The sequence below is a fragment of the Aethalodelphis obliquidens genome, unplaced genomic scaffold, assembly GCF_003676395.1.
Source record: "Aethalodelphis obliquidens isolate GAN/ISIS:26980383/991018 unplaced genomic scaffold, ASM367639v1 scaffold36, whole genome shotgun sequence".
Lineage (NCBI taxonomy): Eukaryota > Metazoa > Chordata > Mammalia > Artiodactyla > Delphinidae > Aethalodelphis > Aethalodelphis obliquidens.
In genome coordinates, this window is record NW_020837980.1 from 6,440,565 (window position 1) to 6,459,135 (window position 18,571).

General features: G+C 42.2%; 1 protein-coding gene across 4 annotated transcripts in view; it reads left to right on the forward strand.

Moving 5' to 3' along the window:
• Window positions 1–18,571, forward strand: part of ITPR2 (inositol 1,4,5-trisphosphate receptor type 2) — a 526,334-nt gene that overhangs the window by 41,696 nt on the left and 466,067 nt on the right. For all 4 annotated transcript variants that reach the window (XM_027129402.1, XM_027129406.1, XM_027129405.1 and 1 more), the window contains exon 2: window positions 3,997–4,067. In XM_027129402.1, coding sequence (XP_026985203.1) covers window positions 3,997–4,067 — 71 coding nt within the window. The remainder of the gene's footprint in view (window positions 1–3,996; window positions 4,068–18,571) is intronic.

Here is an 18,571-nt window from a genome sequence, read left to right on the forward strand (position 1 = left end):
TTCCCCTATTAGGGAAGTTTTCAACTATAATCTCTTCAAATATCTTCTCAGTCCCTTTCTTTTACTCTTCTTCTTCTGGAACCTCTATAATTCGAATGTTGGTGCGTTTAATGTTGTCCCAGAGGTCTCTGAGATTGTCCTCAGTTCTTTTCATTCTTTTTTCTTTATTCTGCTCTGCAGTAGTTATTTCCACTATTTCATCTTCCAGGTCACTATCCGTTCTTCTGCCTCAGTTATTCTGCTATTGATCCCTTCTAGAGTATTTTTAATTTCATATATTGTGTTGTTAATTGTTGCTTGTTTCCTCTTTAGTTCTTCTAGGTCCTTGTTAAATGTTTCTTGCATTTTCTCTATTCTGTTTCCACGATTTTGGATCATCTTTACTATCAAAACTCTGAATTCTTTTTCAGGTAGACTGCCTATTTCCTCTTCATTTGTTAGGTCTGGTGGGTTTTTATCTTGCTCCTTCATCTGCTGTGTGTTTTTCTGTCTTCTCATTTTGTTTATCTTACTGTGTTTGGGGTCTCCTTTTTGCAGGCTGCAGGTTGTTTTTGTTGTCTGTCCTCAGTGGCTAAAGTTGGTTCAGTGGCTTGTATAGGCTTCCTGGTGGAGGGGACTTGTGCCTGTGTTCTGGTGGTTGAGGCTGGATCTTGTCTTTCTGGTGGGCAGGTCCACGTCTGGTGGTGTGTTTTGGGGTGTCTGTGGACTTATTATGATTTTAGGCAGCCTCTCTGCTAATGGGTGGGGTTGTGTTCCTGTCTTGCTAGTTGTTTGGCATAGGATGTCCAGCACTGTAGCTTTCTGGTCGTTGAGTGAAGCTGGGTGTTGGTGTGTTGAGATGGAGATCTCTGGGAGATTTTCGCTGTTTGATATTACGTGGAGCTGGGAGTCTCTTGTGGACCAGTGTCTGAAGTTGGCTCTCCCACCTCAGAGGCACAGCACTGACTCCTGGCTGCAGCACCAAGAGCCTTTCATCCACATGGCTCAGAATAAAAGGGAGAAAAAGTAGAAAGAAAGAAAGAAAGAGGATAAAAGAAAATAAAATATAGTAAGATAAAATAAAATAAAGTTATTAAAATAAAAAATAATTAAGAAAAAATTTTTTTAAAAAAGTAAAAACAAAATAAACAAACAAACAAAACAACAACCAAAAACGGACGGATAGAACCCTAGGACAAATGGTGAAAGCAAAGCTATACAGACAAAATCTCACACAGAAGCATACACATACACACTCACAAAAAGAGGAAAAGGGGAAAACATCATAAATCTTGCTCTCAAAGTCCACCTCCTCAATTTGGGATGATCCGTTGTCTATTCATGTATTCCACAGATGCAGGTACATCAAGTTGATTGTGGAGCTTTAATCCGCTGCTCCTGAGGCTGCTGGGAGAGATTTCCATTTCTCTTCTTTGTTCTCATAGCTCCCGGGGTTCAGCTTTGGATTTGGCCCCGCCTTTGCGTGTAGGTCGCCGGAGGGCGTCTGTTCCTCGCTCAGATAGGACGGGGTTAAAGGAGCCGCTGATTCGGGGTCTCTGGCTCACTCAGGCAGGGGGCGAGGGAGGGGTACGAATGCGGGGCGAGCCTGCGGTGGCAGAGGCCAGCGGGACGTTGCACCAGCCTGAGGCGCGCCGTGCGTTCTCCCGGAGGAGTTGACCCTGGATCCCGGGACCCTGGCAGTGGCGGCCTGCACAGGCTCCCCGGAAGGGAGGTGTGGATAGTGACCTGTGCTCGCACACAGGCTTCTTGGTGGCGGCAGCAGCAGCCTTAGCGTCTCATGCCCGTCTCTGGGGTCCGTGCTGATAGTCGCGGCTCGCGCCAGTCTCTGGAGCTCCTTTAAGCAGCGCTCTTAATCACCCTCTCCTTGCGCACCAGGAAACAAAGAGGGAAGAAAAAGTCTCTTGCCTCTTCAGCAGGCCCAGACTTTTCCCCGGACTCCCTCCCGGCTAGACGTGGTGCACTAACCCCCTGCAGGCTGTGTTCACGCATCCAACCCCAGTCCTCTCCCTGCGATCCGACCGAAGACCGAGCCTCAGCTCCCAGCCCCGCCCGCCCCGGCGGGTGAGCAGACAAGCCTCTCGGGCTGGTGAGTGCCGGTCGGCACCGATCCTCTGTGCGGGCATCTCTCGTCGCTTTGCCCTCCGCACCCCTGTTTTTTTTTTTTTTTGATTATTATGTTTTGAATTCTTATCGTGTCCTAACTAATTAGAAAAGCTGACCTTTCCCTCACAGCATTTTTTAAAACTTAAATATTACGTTTTCAGGACTCTGAGGCTTTCACTTTCAGTGTTACAGCCTGATCGGATATTGTGGAGGTTTGGGTTTGCTTTCTCTTGACCCAATGTGACTTCCTGTTTCTAGGAAAACAATTTTAAAGACTCTTAAAAGGAATTTCTTGCATGCTTGGCAGCTCCTGTAGAAGCACATTTTAGTAAGCCAGTGTGAATGAAGTGTATTAAAAAAATCAAAGAAAGAAGCATATTGCTTGATCAAATTAGCATTTTTTTTGTGGAAATTGGATCTCATAGAAAAATCCAGTGATTTAGGAAGTGGCTGCTTTTGTAACCCAAGAACTAAAAGTTTCATCTTGATTTGTGTAATCATCCTAGTTCAAGGGGACAGTTGGTCACGAATCGGGGTTTGCTGGAGTTAATGCATACTAGTGAGTCCGATTAATATGTTTTTTTTTTTTTTTTAAAAAAACAAAGTCACAACTGGGGCATCGCTCTTCAAACGAGCTCACAAATTCGGAACTAATTCACATGCATTGTCACAATATTCTGGAGAAAACCCCAGTTACTTCCATCACTTAATCAATGGAAAAAATGAACATTAGTGAGTCTTTTGCTAGTCAGATATTACTCTGAGCAGGAGATTCACGCCTCCTGGCTCTCAGGTCAGAGATTCAGCTTCTCTGGGAATTGTCCTAGAAATTGGCTTCTCATGAATATTTTAATAGGGGTATGTTTTTGTAACTAGATAGGTACTTTATTCATTTGAGTAATGTTTGCTGAGTACTCACTATGTGGTAGGCACCTTTCTAGAGGCAGACAGTATGGTGAGGAATAAGGCAGGGAAAGTCCCTGATTTTATTTATCTTTTAAGCACTTGTATAAGGGCTTACTCTATGCCGGAAACTGTACTAGGTACTTTACAGATGTTAAATCATTTAATCCTCCTAACAATGCTGTGGGATGGGTACTCTTATCCTTGTTTTGCAGGTGTAAAGAAGGAGGCTCAAAGTCACCTGGCTGGAAAGTGACCGAGCCAGGGTTGAACACAGGAGGAGTGCTCTTTACCGCACTGTGTGGTCATTCTGTAAGCCTGATCTCATAAGCTTACACATTCCTTATAAAAGCAAAGCAAAACAACACACACGCACACACACAAGAACATAAAAGCTATGGGCAGGGCTTCCCTGGTGGCGCAGTGGTTGAGAGTCTGCCTGCCGATGCAGGGGACGCGGGTTCGTGCCCTGGTCCGGGAAGATCCCACATGCCGCAGAGGCCCGCGTACGGCAAAACAAAAACAAAAACCTATGAGCAGTCTGACCACTGTTAATGTTTTAGTGTCTCTGTTCCAATCCTCATCATATGTGTCTGTGTAGAGGGGTGTGTGTGTGTGTGTGTTTAAATGTATACAATACTTTATTGATTGGTTCCCACTTATTTTCACAACATATTATACATGTTTTGCAGGCCAGTGCATTTAAAGAATAGAATTGTAACTAGCTCTACAGTGTTCCGTGGTTTGTCTATATCATGATTTCTCTAACCAGTTTCCTACCACTTAACAATGTTTCTTAATTTTGTATTTCATAAACCCTGCTTTAATTCATGTCCTCGTAACCAGATCCTTTTACAAATCCATGACTCTTCAAACATTTCTGAGTGAAGAATGGTATTAAAACTCTGTAAATATTTATGCGGTATCCACGTGCAGTCAGCGCTTTGTGAATATGACGATGTCAACATGTGAACATGCTTTTCCTTCCAGGCTAGTGGATGACAGATGTGTGGTGCACCCAGAGGCGGGGGACCTCGCCAACCCTCCCAAGAAGTTCCGAGGTAAGAAAGAGATGCTTACTTTATATTATGTGATCCAACTGGGGATACTTTTGTGTCTTAAAATAAGGAATGTTAGAAATTTATTCAGCGTGAAACTTTCAAATAGAAATATGTCCACTGAAAATTCTTTCAAAAATATCCCCATCATTTTTCTTCTTTTACACGTTGAAGGGTTGATACTGAAAGAATAGTTTCAAGTTTTGTTTTGCTGGACAATAGTCTGTGTGTTGAAAGGAAATCTTGGTAATTAACTGTGAGAGGCCACTTTTCAAACCAGTAAATACGGCCGAATGATACGTGTTTATATATTTCCGTGTGAGTTGTACTATAAATGTTAGTGTTTCATTATCAACTCTTTAATTTATCTTTGTAAAATCTCCAGGATGGTGACGCTGATGTGTTAGCTTAGCTTTTAAAATGTCACTTTGGCTGGTATCTAATAACTACCAATTGTCTTAGAACTCCCTTGTAGGTATAATTTTAGAGACAGCATCATACTGTCAACTGAGAAATTGTTCATAGTAGGAGACTGATTATAACTGTTACAAGAGAAGGATTAATGGAACTTGCAGAGAATCATAGACAACTAAAACCAGTAATTAAGAGCTTGTGCAAATCAATTTCATAGTTTGTGTATACTTATAATAATAATTTAAAAACAGCATTCATTTTGAACATACTGTGTAAGCATTCCTCCTCACAATGATGAAAAGCAGGTTTAATAAGGGATACAGATCTAGAGAGAGAGTCAAAGGGATTTGCTAGAGCCCCAGACCCAACTCGGGATGTGCTCTCCCTGCAGTGGGGAAGGGAGATGCCTAATGTTTGGTACATGTTTCCCACGTTTCACTTTCTGTGATAGGCACTTTCTACACAGTTCTTATAATAATATGCAAGAATATTGCATTTTCATCTTGCAGAGAGTGACGAGGACAGTAAATGTCCTTTGAGTGGAATTGGTCACTTAAAAAATAATTAATAAATAAATTAATTAATTTTTGGCTGTGTTGGGTCTTTGTTGCTGCACATGGGCTTTCTCTAGTTGCAGCAAGCGGGGGCTACTTTTCGTTGCGGTACATAAGCTTCTCATTGCGGTGGCCTCTCTTGTTGCAGAGCACGGGCTCTAGGTGCACGGGCTTCAGTAGTTGTGGCGTGTGGGCTCAGTAGTTGTGGCTCATGGGCTCTAGAGCGCAGGCTCAGTAGTTGTAGCGCATGGGCTTAGTTGCTCCGCAGCATGTGGGATCTTCCCGGACCAGGGCTCGAACCCGTGTCCCCTGCACTGGCAGGTGGATTCTTAACCACTGCACCACGAGGGAAGTCCCAAAATTGGTCACTTTGAATAAGTGATCCAGATGTCTCCCCAGGTGGAGAAATTAGCAGAAAGAAGGCTGTGGGAGATACACCACCCATTAGAAGCACCCATAACAGTGCTCAGTGGGGACACTCCCCCAGCCCTGGGCATGTGAGGTGTTCTCAACTATACACAGTTCCCACCGAGGATGGACTCACAGTAGAACTACATGAAGGAGAGTCAGCAGTTGTGGCAAACAAGATGCGAAGTGCTCCGGAACACCTTGCCAGACGCTGTGCAGTAAGTGTGTGGAAATGATTTCAGAGACAGAAGAGGCTAGAGGAGCCTAATGGAAGAATGGGCAATATGAAAAGGAAGATATAGGTTCTAAAGAGCGTGAACTAGCTATTATATAAAAATGAGGAGACAGTGTTATAGAAAAGAGAGCTGAGGAAATTACCCAGAATGCAGTGCAGAGGAAAGTTTGAACAAGTCATTAAAAGCTTGGAGGAGGGACTGAGAAGATCCAGCAGCATCTAATCGAATTCTAGAAGGAGAGGCTGGAGCGCATGAGGATGAGGCAACATGTAAAGAGATAGGGGCGAGAACCTTCCTAAATTGTAGAAAACCACTGTTCCTCAGGTGGAAGAGACACACTGAGTTCAGAGTAGGGATGATAAGCAAATTGAGATCCACAGACACTCCTTTGTGCACTGTAGGCTGATAAAGGTAAAACGTTTCAAAAGCGCACTGGGACAACAAATCAGCATTTGTAACAGAAAAAAGCTTGGGGTCCGGGTTTTAACTGCACTTTCGCTGGCTGTGTCATCTTAAGTAGGTCACCCAGCCACTTAGCGTCTCAGAGGACATCTGTCATTGGCTGCTGAGACCAGGGCCGTATAAAAACAAGCATAATCTTACCACACAAGGCTCTGTGAGGCTTGGAATCTTTCCACAGAATAAATGTAGAAGTGTTTTAAGTCATTATACAAATGGTAGCTAACTTATAATAGGCATAATGTATTTCCATTAAACATATTTGACTCTGCTTTTGCATTATAACCTCTTCAAGGGAAGGATTTTATTTATTTATTTTTTGTGTGTGTTTCCCAGGCACAGAGGTTTGCCCATAGTAGACATCCAAAAAAAAAAAAAAAAAAAAAAGGCATTAGATGCTTGTGGGTGGGAGACCCAAACTTTCCCTGGGATCGTGTGAAACAGCTTGGTTCCGAGGGGTGCTTCACGGCCACGAGCTTGGGTAGCCTTATTCCTCTGTCAGTCAGGGGAGGTTAATCTGCAAAGATAAACCTTCAGGTTTTGTGGCTGCCTTTTTTCTTTTAGATATTTGACTGTATCTGAGGGAACTCTGCGGTAACAGCTCTGTACCCAGTAGGTAATAATACACAGATACTTGGTGTCATATGATTCAGCGGGCGCTGGTTCAAAGTATGAATCACTCAGGTGCTCCGTCCGCCCCTGGAAGGCTGGCTTTTCCTGTAATCTAATACTTTAGGTCATTGTCCTTGCTAGTTTGCTCTCATTTTCTACCTCTAGTTTAAGACTAAGCCATTTGTCTCACTCCATTCATCATTGGAGAAGGAGGGTATCTTCCTGTTGGAGATTCAAGGTTCCCTTTTATCTTAAAGCTCCGACTCTTCTCTGATTCTTGGAAGCCCATCCTAACGGAGCCCTGGAGGAGGATTCCCTGAGACGGGCTTGTCTCTGCCCTGACCTTCACACTGCTCGGCAGCTATAAGCAAACCTTGTTTTCCCCAATGCTGTATCCTTTCTCATACCTTGTGTTTTTGCAGCTTCACTCTTCTCTTCCTGAGTGTATTTCTCCTGTTCCCTTTGGCTGTAAAAGCCATCACTTTTTCATAGATTTGCCTTCCAAGATCACCGCTCCTGCATTTCCAGACTCCTCTGCTAGGTTTCCAGAGCCACCCTCCTTTCTTGTTACTTTTCAGATAATGTGAAGAAACTATAGTGTATCAGAAACTATAGTTCAGCTGCCCCTCAGTTCCTCTTGCCTTAGCCAAACGATGTTCTGAAATTAATTTGAAAAGATTTTTATTTTTCATACTCACTTTATGATTTGTTCAAGTGAATCATAAAATCTTAGAGCTTTAGCCAATTAAAAGTAAATCTAGTACAGTTCCCCACTTTTTTGAATGAGGCGCCAGAGTTTGAAAGAGGTTAACATGTCTCCTCAATACACAAAATTGTACGAGAAGTGCTCCTTTGACTGTGTCACACTGCCTCTCATGAACAGAGGAAATGAAGTTTTAACAAACAAACAACTTCCCAAGGGTTATTTAAAACCTGGCGGATGGAGAGCTATTTTCAGTAGAAACCACCCAATCGGAATAGTATTAACCGAAGCATATTGGCTTTCTCTTAAGTGAGTGCAAAATTATTTTCATGATCAAATATTCTCTCATTTTTAAAGATCAACTTTAAACTTTGGAATACATTTTTATTTATTTATTTATAAATATTTATTTATTTATTGTGGCTGCGCTGGGTCTTATTTGAGGCCTGCAGCCTTCTTAGTTGTGGCATGCATGTGGGATCTAGTTTCCCGACCAGGGATCAAACCTAGGCCCACTGCATTGGGAGTGTGCAGTCTTACCCACTGGACCACCAGGGAGGTCCCTGGAATACAGTTAGATGTAAGAGGAGTCGTGAAGGTAGTATAGAAACTTCCCTTCCATCCAGTTTCCCCTGTGTTAGCATCTTACATAACCATGGTACATTTGTCAAAACCAAGAAATTACCATTTGTACATTCCTATTGACTAAATTCCAGGCTTCCTTCGCATGTCACCAGTTTTCCATTGTCCTTTCCCCATCATCCCATCCAGGATCCCACGTGCTGTTAGTCATCATGGAACCTTAGTCTACTCTGGCCTGTGACACTTGCTTAGTCTTTCCTTGTATTTTTTCTATGACCTTGATACTTTTGAAGGGTCCTGGCCGGGTATTTTGTAGAATGTCCCTTGGTTTCGGTCTGGCTGATGTTTTTGTCATGATTAGAGTGGGGCTTAGGTTTTGAGAAGGAATGGCACTGAGGTTAACTGCCCTTCTCCTTGCCTTGTACAGGGGCACATATTATCAACACGATTCATCAGTGGTCCTGTTTTTTGATATACAATTTAACCCTCTTCCCCCACACTAAATTATAGCAGTCATTTTTGTTGACTTTATATTCTTTTCATTTTTCTTTTTTTTCTCCTAGTTCTTTTATGCACGTACATCTCCCCCTGTTCCCTAGAAAACCCTGGTGTAGATTTTTCCAAAAGTTTGTGTGTATTAATACCTGTGCATTTTCGATTAGGAGGAGAAACTGATCTAAATCAAAACAAGGGAGGTTTGTGTGTCCTTTTATTACCATCAGGGTGATAAAACACAGAAGTAATGCAGAAGCCCGGGGGCCACTCCCCAGGAGGGCTGAGGAAAGCAGAGACAGCTCCTTTTCTTGGTTGATCAGATAGTTCACAGCCTTGGGCCATTTGGTCTTGAAATTTCCAACTCTGAGACTCTGTGGTCATTTGACACGTGACTGTTTCCTAATCCGCTAACCCTACCAAGTGGCTGCTTCTGGAAAGCAAAAAGTCATTCTGAGGCAATAAGTTAGAATGCTTCAGGAGCTAAAGCAGAGACTTTCTCTGCTGTGCGGTGCCACACGAAAGCAGGTAGTGAGTTTCAGGGACTTGGGAGAACACTGACAAGACCATTTCTTTAACTCAGTTCCTTCTCTGCATATAATTCCGGGAAGTTGTCTTGAAGGCTGGCACTCTTACCTTTTGGCTCTACTCATGGAGGTTATACACTTAAAAGCATCTGTGAAAAAGCCATCCAGCTAGGTCGTAGCTTCGACTTTTTATGTAGTTGAACATGTCAGTCTTGTCTAGCACAGTAGTCCTCTGGTATGAGCCAATTATAAATACTTCCTCTACCAGCTTAACAATGCTTTATTGTATTTCTTCAGATTTGATGTTAGTGTAAATTTTTTGGGATGAAGACTGAAACTGTTTCAGGTTTGAAGTTACTACCATTTATCGAGCATTTAATACACGCTACACTGGGCTCAGGGCTTCCTGTGCATTCATGTTTAGTCATCACAATAACCCTATAAAGCAGAAATTGTGGCTATCCCAATTTTGCAGTTGGACAGTTCAGTATAAAGAAAGTATACAACCGTTTTAAGGTCGCTGAGCTTATTAGTGGTAGAGTTGGGAGTCAAAACGAGTTTGTCTGACTCCAGAGCTGTTTGTTTTGAACCACTATACCATACTGTCTATTGAATAATGCCCTCCGGTAAATTCTACCTGTTGGTCCAGTAAAGCCACACAGATTCCATCTAATCCCTCTTCCACACAGTGGAGCTTTAAGTATTTATTTAGAACGATTATATTCCTGTAGGTCTTTTCTTCTACGGTCTTAATTAAAAAAAATTCTTTCACCTGTTGCCAGCTACAGATTCTTCAGTGATTTCTCTAGTCTTCATCGCACTGCTGTGTTTGGTTTCTGGTTAGGCTCCTGTTTGTCAAATTAATTGTTAGCGGTGTAGAAAGAACTGAACATAGTACATTTGGGTGCAGTCTGATGAGACTCTCCCTCTTTTTTGGATGCCACACTTGCAGCCCAAGAGTCCTGAGTAGGACTCCCTAACTCAGCTGTTAGTCAACCCAAACTCCTGAGGCTTTTTCATTCGCATCTCTGGACCCTTGTTTCCCTCCTCGTGTGCTGCATAATTGGTATTTTGGAACCAAGCGGAGAATTGGCTACTTTCATCTTTTTAGCATTGGTCATTGTTCTAACCTGCCAAGCTTCCTCTTTCTCTCTCTCTTTTTCAATCTTAACGCTCATCCACGTTATTTATTCAAATGCCCAGCCTCATGACATCTTGAAATTTAAGTGGATAAAAGGGATATATGTGGGCTTTCCTGGTGGCGTAGTGGTTGAGAGTCCGCCTGCCGATGCAGGGGACGTGGGTTCGTGGCCCGGTCTGGGAGGATCCCACATGCCGTGGAGTGGCTGGGCTCGTGAGCCATGGCCTCTGAGCCTGCACATCGGGAGCCTGTGCTCCGTAACGGGAGAGGCCGCAGCAGTGAGAGGCCCGCGTACCGCAAAAAAAAAAAAAAAAAAAGGGATATATGTGATACTTTCCTTTCATGTGTTCTTCTAGTGTGATTGGATATATCTGAAGAGAAATAGATTAGGACTGTGTTAGTTGGAGCATCTACACATTCGACCCTGGAAGATGTGGATGGAGCGAATTACTTTGGGAGGTGGTCCTGGGAAGCGTGAGTGAGGGAGTGAAGGAGAGTCAGCCTCATGGAATGAAAGTCAGTAAAGTGTGAATAAGCCCCGCCACTGTGGCAACTGGAACTCAGTCCTGCAGGGCCCTGGGAGAATCTACGAGGAACATGCTTCAGAATCTCCTACCCAAGGGCGGAAAGGCTGGGACCAGCTTCCATCCTCTGTGGGTTGAGTTGTCACCCCCTCCCACACAGACATCTGGACCGCTGCTGCTTGCAGCTGAGCAAGTTCTTCAAGTGTCAGGGAAGCCCTCGTGAGGACAAGAGGAGAGATGCGGGAGCTTGAGCTTGGAACCTGCCCACAGGCTGGGATCCACTGTGGTGTCAGTGAACTTGGGCCCGAGGACGCAGTCACAGTACTGTGCGCACTCAGAATTTGTACTCGTTTCTTTAGTTGAAAGACCTGCAATTAGACTGCCAAGTGTTTGAGGGCAAGACTGTGTTCTGTTGAGTTCCCAAGATCAAGAACAGTGTTTTCAGTATCACTGGGGCTGACTTAATTTTTGTTGAATTAATAAATAAATGTTTTTCTAGAAAAAAATTATAATTCTTAAAGGCAATATAATTTCAGTTTTTTTGTCACATGCTTTTTTTGGAGGTCTTAATACTACCCAGCATGTAACATAGTTGTTAGCTGATTACTTCATTTATGAGAAGGCAATGTATAGACCTGTTATAGTATTACAGTTTTGTATTCTAGGCCTCTAAATTTCAGCGTATTGGTGTTAAATGTGCATTCTAACATATAAATCTGTAGTGTGAATAGCAGAAGAGGAAAACTTCTACATGCGTTAAGTGAAGTTCTTTTAGGTTGTAGTGTTTTGTGGTTTGCTGCTACTCAGAGAAGTTTAGAAAATTGCAGTGGATTTCCAGGACAGAAATTACAAAATTTATTAACAAATGTCTTTAAAACTCTCCAGTTCAATGTTATTGCTGTGTTGATTCTGTGTATTTATGGTAATCATATTAAGAACCTTCCACAGCTTATTATTAAACTCTTAAGTGGCAGTGGAAATGGGGTAATAAGTTTATTCTTTTCAGTGAGGTTTCAGAGAAGTCCCAAAGGATGAAATGAAAACAGATTGCTTTGCTTCTTTGCTTCTTCTGTTGAAGCTAGTCAGGGTTGTAAAAGGGCTCGTACTTTAAAATACCTTAGTCTCTATTGGAGGGGAGTTGCTGTGGTTTTGAATGGTCAAATAAGACTACTTTGGAAATCTAATCACCTGCTGTTTAGGGCTGCCCTCATACAATTAATTGAATATCTAAAATATATATGTGCTGTATGAACTTTGATTGATTTGTGGCTTTGACTTGTGAAGTTTAATGTTCTCCTTGAAGAGTGAAAAGTAATGGGCAGAAAATTAACACTTGTGATGTACGTGGTTTAGTGGTGTTAGAACAACTCCCTTGCTTACTGATCGTGTATCCACGGGCCGATTTTCCTGAGCTGGGGGCTCGTGTGTTAAAATCTCCCTTCTAATGTTGTGTATGAAATTAAATATGTGTCTAAATTTTTTGCAAGTACTGAATAAATGCCTTTTGTCTGTGAACACTTTAACTTCATAACCAAGATGGCTCTTTCTAAGAATAGAAAGTCCTAAGTATTGGAATTCTTAACTTTGAGTGCTTTTGATGGCCTTTATCCATGTTACCTTACTTAATTCTTAATAGCCCCATTTTACAAATTTGGAAACCACACTGTGGAGAAGTAAAGTTAACATGCTTAAGGTCTCACAGTTGGTAGGTGGCGAGGCAGGCTTATTTGAAGCTGGCGTTTTCACACTGTAAGATCTTGATAAATTTAGTAGAGATTTATTGGTTATCCACTCTGTGCAGTGCAGTGTGTGAACTAGTTACTAAGGTTCAAATGAATCATAAACGAATGCTGCTCTCAAGGAATTTATAATCTACTGAGGGAGGTAAGATATGTTTATAAATAATTGCAACCCAAGGTAGACAATGATGAGGGCTAAATAAAAAGTTGTGGTAAAGGTATGGTGGGAGGATGGAGATTTTAATTTCCTGTTCTGAGAGATGAGAAAAGCTTCTTAATTAAGATAGCAATTGACCTGTAACTTGAAAGATTGGTGCCTGCAGGGAAGGGACATCTAGGCTTTTCAGGCCTAGTATTCACCTTTTCATGAAAGTAGCTCCTAGGGTAATGATTGGTACGCAGAGTTAAATTGCATTTCCCTTTTAAACAGTAACAGAATGTTTGGTAGTTTTTCAAGTACAATACTGAGATGAAAGTGCCAAGCCATTACCCCAATAAATTTGGTCTTCTGCAGGAGATAGACAAGTAAAGCAATGATAACTAAATGTGACCAGGGCTACTCTGTTACCACTGAGGCTAATCACTGACATTTATTTAGTCCTTACTATATGTCAGGTGATGTCTGCAATGCTTTACATTCTATTAATCCATTTAATCCTTAAGCAACCCTAAGTGGTATGTATTTTTATTTTTTTATTTTTTTGCGGTACGCGGGCCTCTCACTGTCGTGGCCTCTCCCGCTGTGGAGCACAGGCTCCGGACGCGCAGGCTCGGCGGCCATGGCTTACGGGCCCAGCCGCTCCGCGGCATGTGGGATCTTCCCGGACCGGGGCACGAACCCGTGTCCCCTGCATCGGCAGGTGGACTCTCAACCACTGCGCCACCAGGGAAGCCCAGTGGTATGTATTTTTATTAAAATATTATTATTAGCTGCATGTACTAGATAAGGCGCTGTAACAGAAATAAAACAACAACAAAAACCAATGGCTTATATAAGATAGAAGTTTATTTCACTTAATAGCGCCTAGATGAGTAATCCAGAACCATCTTGCCACTCTACTCTCTTCAACATGTGGTTTCCAAAGTTGCTTCAATAGTTACTACTTCTCAGTCAGTAGAAAGGGAGCAAGAGGAATCCAGGGCAAGTAGCTTCTTCTTTAAGGAGGACTTCTGGAATTGCGTATATTACTCCTACTCATATGTCATAGTCACATAGTATATTGGGTTGAATGGCTGTCTGCCGAAAGATAAGTCCATGTCCTAACACCTAGACGCTGTGAATGTTACTTTCATAGGAAAAAGAGACTTTGCAAATGTAATTAAGGATCTTGAAATGAGATCACCCTTGATTACCCAGGTGGGCCCCAGATCCAATGACAAATGACATTGTAAGAGACAAAAGAGGGGGAGACACACACATAGAGGAGAGCCCTTGTGAAGACAGAGACAGAGAATGGAGTTATGTGGCCACAAGCCAAGGAACACCAGGAGCCACCAGAAGCTGGAAGAGGCAAGAGGGGATTCTCTCCTAGAGCCTTCAGAGGGAACACGGCCCTGCCGACACCTTGACTTTGGACTTCGGTCTTTGAGAACTACAGGAGAATAACTGTCTGTTGTTTCAAGCCACCAAGTTTGGTGATTTGTTACGGCAGCCACGGGAAACTCATACACATGGTTACATCTGCTGCAAGGAGGCTGAGGAATGTGATGGTTAGTGGGCTGACCATGTGCCTACCTAGAATTCAGGAGTTCTGTCATCTAAAGGAAGAAGAGAATGGATACTGGAGGGTGGAGGGAAGGGTAACATTCTCTGCCACATCCCATTCTATTGAGGAAATTGAGGTACAATACAGTGAAGTTAAGTAACTTGACAAAGGTCATATAACTAGTAAGAAGCAAAGGATTGGTTGAAATCCAGACACTTAACTGCTAATTATACTGTCTTAAGTCCCAAAGGGCTGTGGAAGTAAGAGAAGAGGATTATAATTGCCTTGAGAGTTTAGAAGAAGCATGGAGGTGAGCTGGAGCTATGGAAGAATGGGCAGTTGTTAATCCGGTGGAAAGGAGAGGGTTGGGGAGAAATAGGCACAGGGGCGTGGAGTAGCATGACCCATTTGTGGTTGTGGCTTTTAGGAATGTTAAAAGCTGAGGAGAATGTCGAAGAGTGGCAGAGGTGAGCTTGGAGGAGAGTCCAGATGCCCAATGGTCTTGTATGCTGAGGCAGTTAATTTGTATGTCAAAGATAGTGGAGCACAATTAAAGACTTTTAAGCTGGGCTATGACATGAGCAGAATTGAAATTTTGAAAGACGATTTTCTTATATGGAGAGACGGAAAATGTAGGATGGGATGTCAACTAAGAGACTGTTAAAAAAGTTCAGAATATGATAAGGGACTAAGTAGCTAGAAATTTAACTATATTAGGAATTGATGACTCCTTGTATGTGGGAGTGTGGTGGAAGGTCGAGGTGAGGGAGAGGACGCATCCTAGAATTCCCCCGGGTGTCAGATTTGGGCAATGTGGTAGGTATTAGCAGCACTTATTGAGATATGGAATATAAAACAAACTACTTGATAGGGGAGGATAATTATATTAGTTCTGTATTATTATGTAACAAACCCCCCAAACTGAGTGGCTTTCTGAGCATTCATTTACTTAACTCATGAATCTGCGGGTTTGCTTGTAGATTCTTTTCTTCTGAGCTGGCTTGGCTGACCTCTGAGGAGCTTGCTCATGTGTCTGGGGTCAGCTGGCAGCTGGATGGTCTGGGTTGGCTTCATTCACGTGTCTGCCTGTGGATAGGTTGTTGATTGGGGTGGCCGGGCCATGTGTCTCTCACTCTTTGGCAGGCTAGCTCACATTCTTCCCTAGGGAGAGCGTGAGAACAGCAAGAAAGCGCAACCCCCCAATGCTCAAGTGCTATTCAAACCTCTGTGTCACATTTGCTAATGTTATATGGCTAAGTTCAGAGGCAAAAAGTGGAGAAATTGACTTCGTCTTTTGATGGGAGTACCTGCAAAGTCTCCTGCATAGGGACATGCATACAAGGATGAGAAGAATTTATGGCTGTTTGCAGTTTACCACAGTAATGAACTTGGTTCTGGCATCCTTTCTGCCAGAGGAGAATATCTAAGAAATTTCCTGATATGTTAATTTGGAGGCTCAAGAGAGAAATCCAGATGTAAAATACAGATTTGAAATTTAATAGCATGTAGATAGAATTTAAAACTGTGAGAGTGAGAAGAAAAGAGTACCCTAGATGGAATCCCTGGGAACACCAACATTTAAGGTGCCGCCCTAAAAACAGCAATATCAAGAGCCACAATGAAGTACCTCTACAAAAATGGCTGAAATAAAAATGCTGACAATATCAAGTGTTGACAAGGATGCAGATCAACTAGGACTCTCATATGTTGCCGGTGGTGGACCAAATGCTACAGCCATTTTGGAAAAGAGTTTGGCAGTTTCTTGTAAAGTGAAATATACACATACCATATGAGCCCTAAATCTCACTCTTAAATATTTACCAAAAGCAATGAAAACTTAAGTTCTCACAAAGATCTGTTCCTCAATGTTTACAGCAAAAACTGGAAACAGTTAAAAAATATCTTTCAATTGGTGAATGGATAAACAATACATGCAGTGGAATACCACTCTGCAGTAAAAAGGAGTGAACCATGGATACACCCAACAACACCGATGAAGCTCAAAAACGTGATACTAGGTGAGAGAAGCCAGTCTCCAAGGGCTGCATGACGTATGACTCCATTTATATAGCATTCTGGAAAAGGCTGAGGCAGGAGGGGTGAATTTAGCTAACTCAAGGTAGAATAGTCCGGAGAGGAAAAATAGCCCTGAGGTGGTTAGAAGTTTACTTGACCCAAAAATAATCTCTTGACTTCACTGAAAAATAATGAAGTCTCCCCACTCTACACTTCTGTGACTTTTTTTTTAACTTCTAAGTCTAGCTGTGTGGGAAGATGGAGAAAGACTTTATCCATTCAGGACTCTTTGCCTCTCTGGGTCCTCATACATGGGAGGGTCCTTGGTGAGGTCTTCAGATATTTACATGATACAGTAGTAATTTTGGGGAAAAGAATGATCCTTATGAAAGTATAACAAAGCACATTTTAATCACTTTTACAAGATGTTCGTTCTTCTAAATATATGGAGGGTTAGAGTATTTCTACCTATGCTATATCCGTTTTTATCTTTGTATTCCCTAGGAAAGTAATCCCAGTTATATTATGAGAAATGCATTGCTTTTGTAATATAGTTTTCAGAAACACATTGTGGTAAGAAGCACAGACTGTCTGTAAAACTAAAACTATGGCTCACTCAAAAACTCTTCAATGTATTATATAGTAGCTATTTTTCTTTTTTTTTTAACATCTTTATTGGAGTATAATTGCTTTACAGTGGTGTGTTAGTTTCTGCTGCATAACAAAGTGAATCAGCTATACGTATACATATATCCCCATATCTCCTCCCTCTTGCGTCTCCCTCCCTCCCACCCTCCCTATCCCACCCCTCTAGGTGGACACAAAGCACCGAGTTGATCGTGTGCTATGTGGCTGCTTCCCACTGAATAGTAGCTATTTTTAAATAAACTATTTCCCTATCTTCTCGTATTTTGTCATGTATTAGGCATACTAAAAGACATATTAAGGGACTTCCCCGCTGCTCCAGTGGGTAAGACTCTGTGCTCCCAATTCAGGGGGCCCGGGTTCGATCCCTGGTTGGGGAACTAGATCCCGCATGCTGCAACTAAGGGTCCACATGCCGCAACTAAAGATCTTGCATGCCACAGTGAAGATCCCATGTGCTGCAACAAAGACCCAGAGCAGCCAAAAATAAATAAATATTTTTAAAAAGACATATTAAAAGGTCAGTCACCCCAGTTTTCACATGCTGTATAGCATAAAGTATCTGCAGTGGGAGAGAGAGTGTCTTACACATATTTGTTATTTTAAGTGAAAGTATGTGTGAATTAAGATTATACTTCTATAGCTTACGGTAGGTGGGCCTTACTTGTTTTACTCTTTTGAGTATTAAATATATTAATATGTTTTGTTTATGAAAGTCTCCGTGCATCTCCATAAAGCTTACTAATCATTAACTTATTCAAGCTACCCCTAAGATAAAAGATTGATTTGTACATTGTGTGTTCAAGTCCAAGTCAACTGCCTTTTCTTCCCAGGTGTTAATTTAGTGAATGAGCAGTTTAAAGATCTTCTCTGATCAGGTGCCCTTGTTTACATTTTGTGGTTTTCAAGGTAAATACAGCAATTTCAGAATACAGCGAACTGCTGGCGGGTGGCAATGTTTGTTTTACAAATGCTTGGAAGTAGTTTGTAAACTTGGCCTTCTGAAGAACAAGAGGTAAAAACTGAACAAAGCAGCCCTCGAGTAGAGATCCACCCTCAGCTGGTCACGCACCACCCTCTCACCTTGTTCTTCTCAAGCCTTATTGTCCTTTGTTAGCTGGGGACCCCTGCAAAGAGATTTATGCCCTGAAAGTGAAAGTGATGTGTCCCCAGGAGTTCACGGAGTCTCGCTACTTTTCTAATGTTTTGCTCTATGACTGTGATTGGTGGTGGTGGTGGTGGTGGTGGGGGGTGTGTGTGTGTGTGTGTGTGTGTGTGAATCTTCCCCTGGGTAACTTAGAGCCGGTTAAAATTAAATTTCCAGAGGCTCTCCAGGTCCATGAAGAACCGGAAGATAATGTGTCCTGTCTTGAAATCATAGGCATAGGTAGCCTAAAAATGCTTCTTAAGCTAGTACTTTCTAAACGACAGAAGTTTCAGCTCTGTTGAGAAATAGGGCTGCAGAGTTTGTCCTTCTAGTTCCACTTAGATGTACTGCGTGAAGCACAAGTCGAGCTATGATTGTTCTAGAAAGCTTCACAGTTAACGCAACTTGTATTCTGATTGTATCTGCATAATTAAAACCTCCATGTGGATAAATACTGGAAGGAAAGGAGTTAAAACAAAGTTAAATATGTGGTTAGGTTGGGAGTTAGGTTTTGTAACGTTACAACACAAAAGAAAAAAGTCCAATACCGGAAATGTCATGTTAAAAAAACAGTGTGGCTGTCCAGTGGGCAAACGTACAAA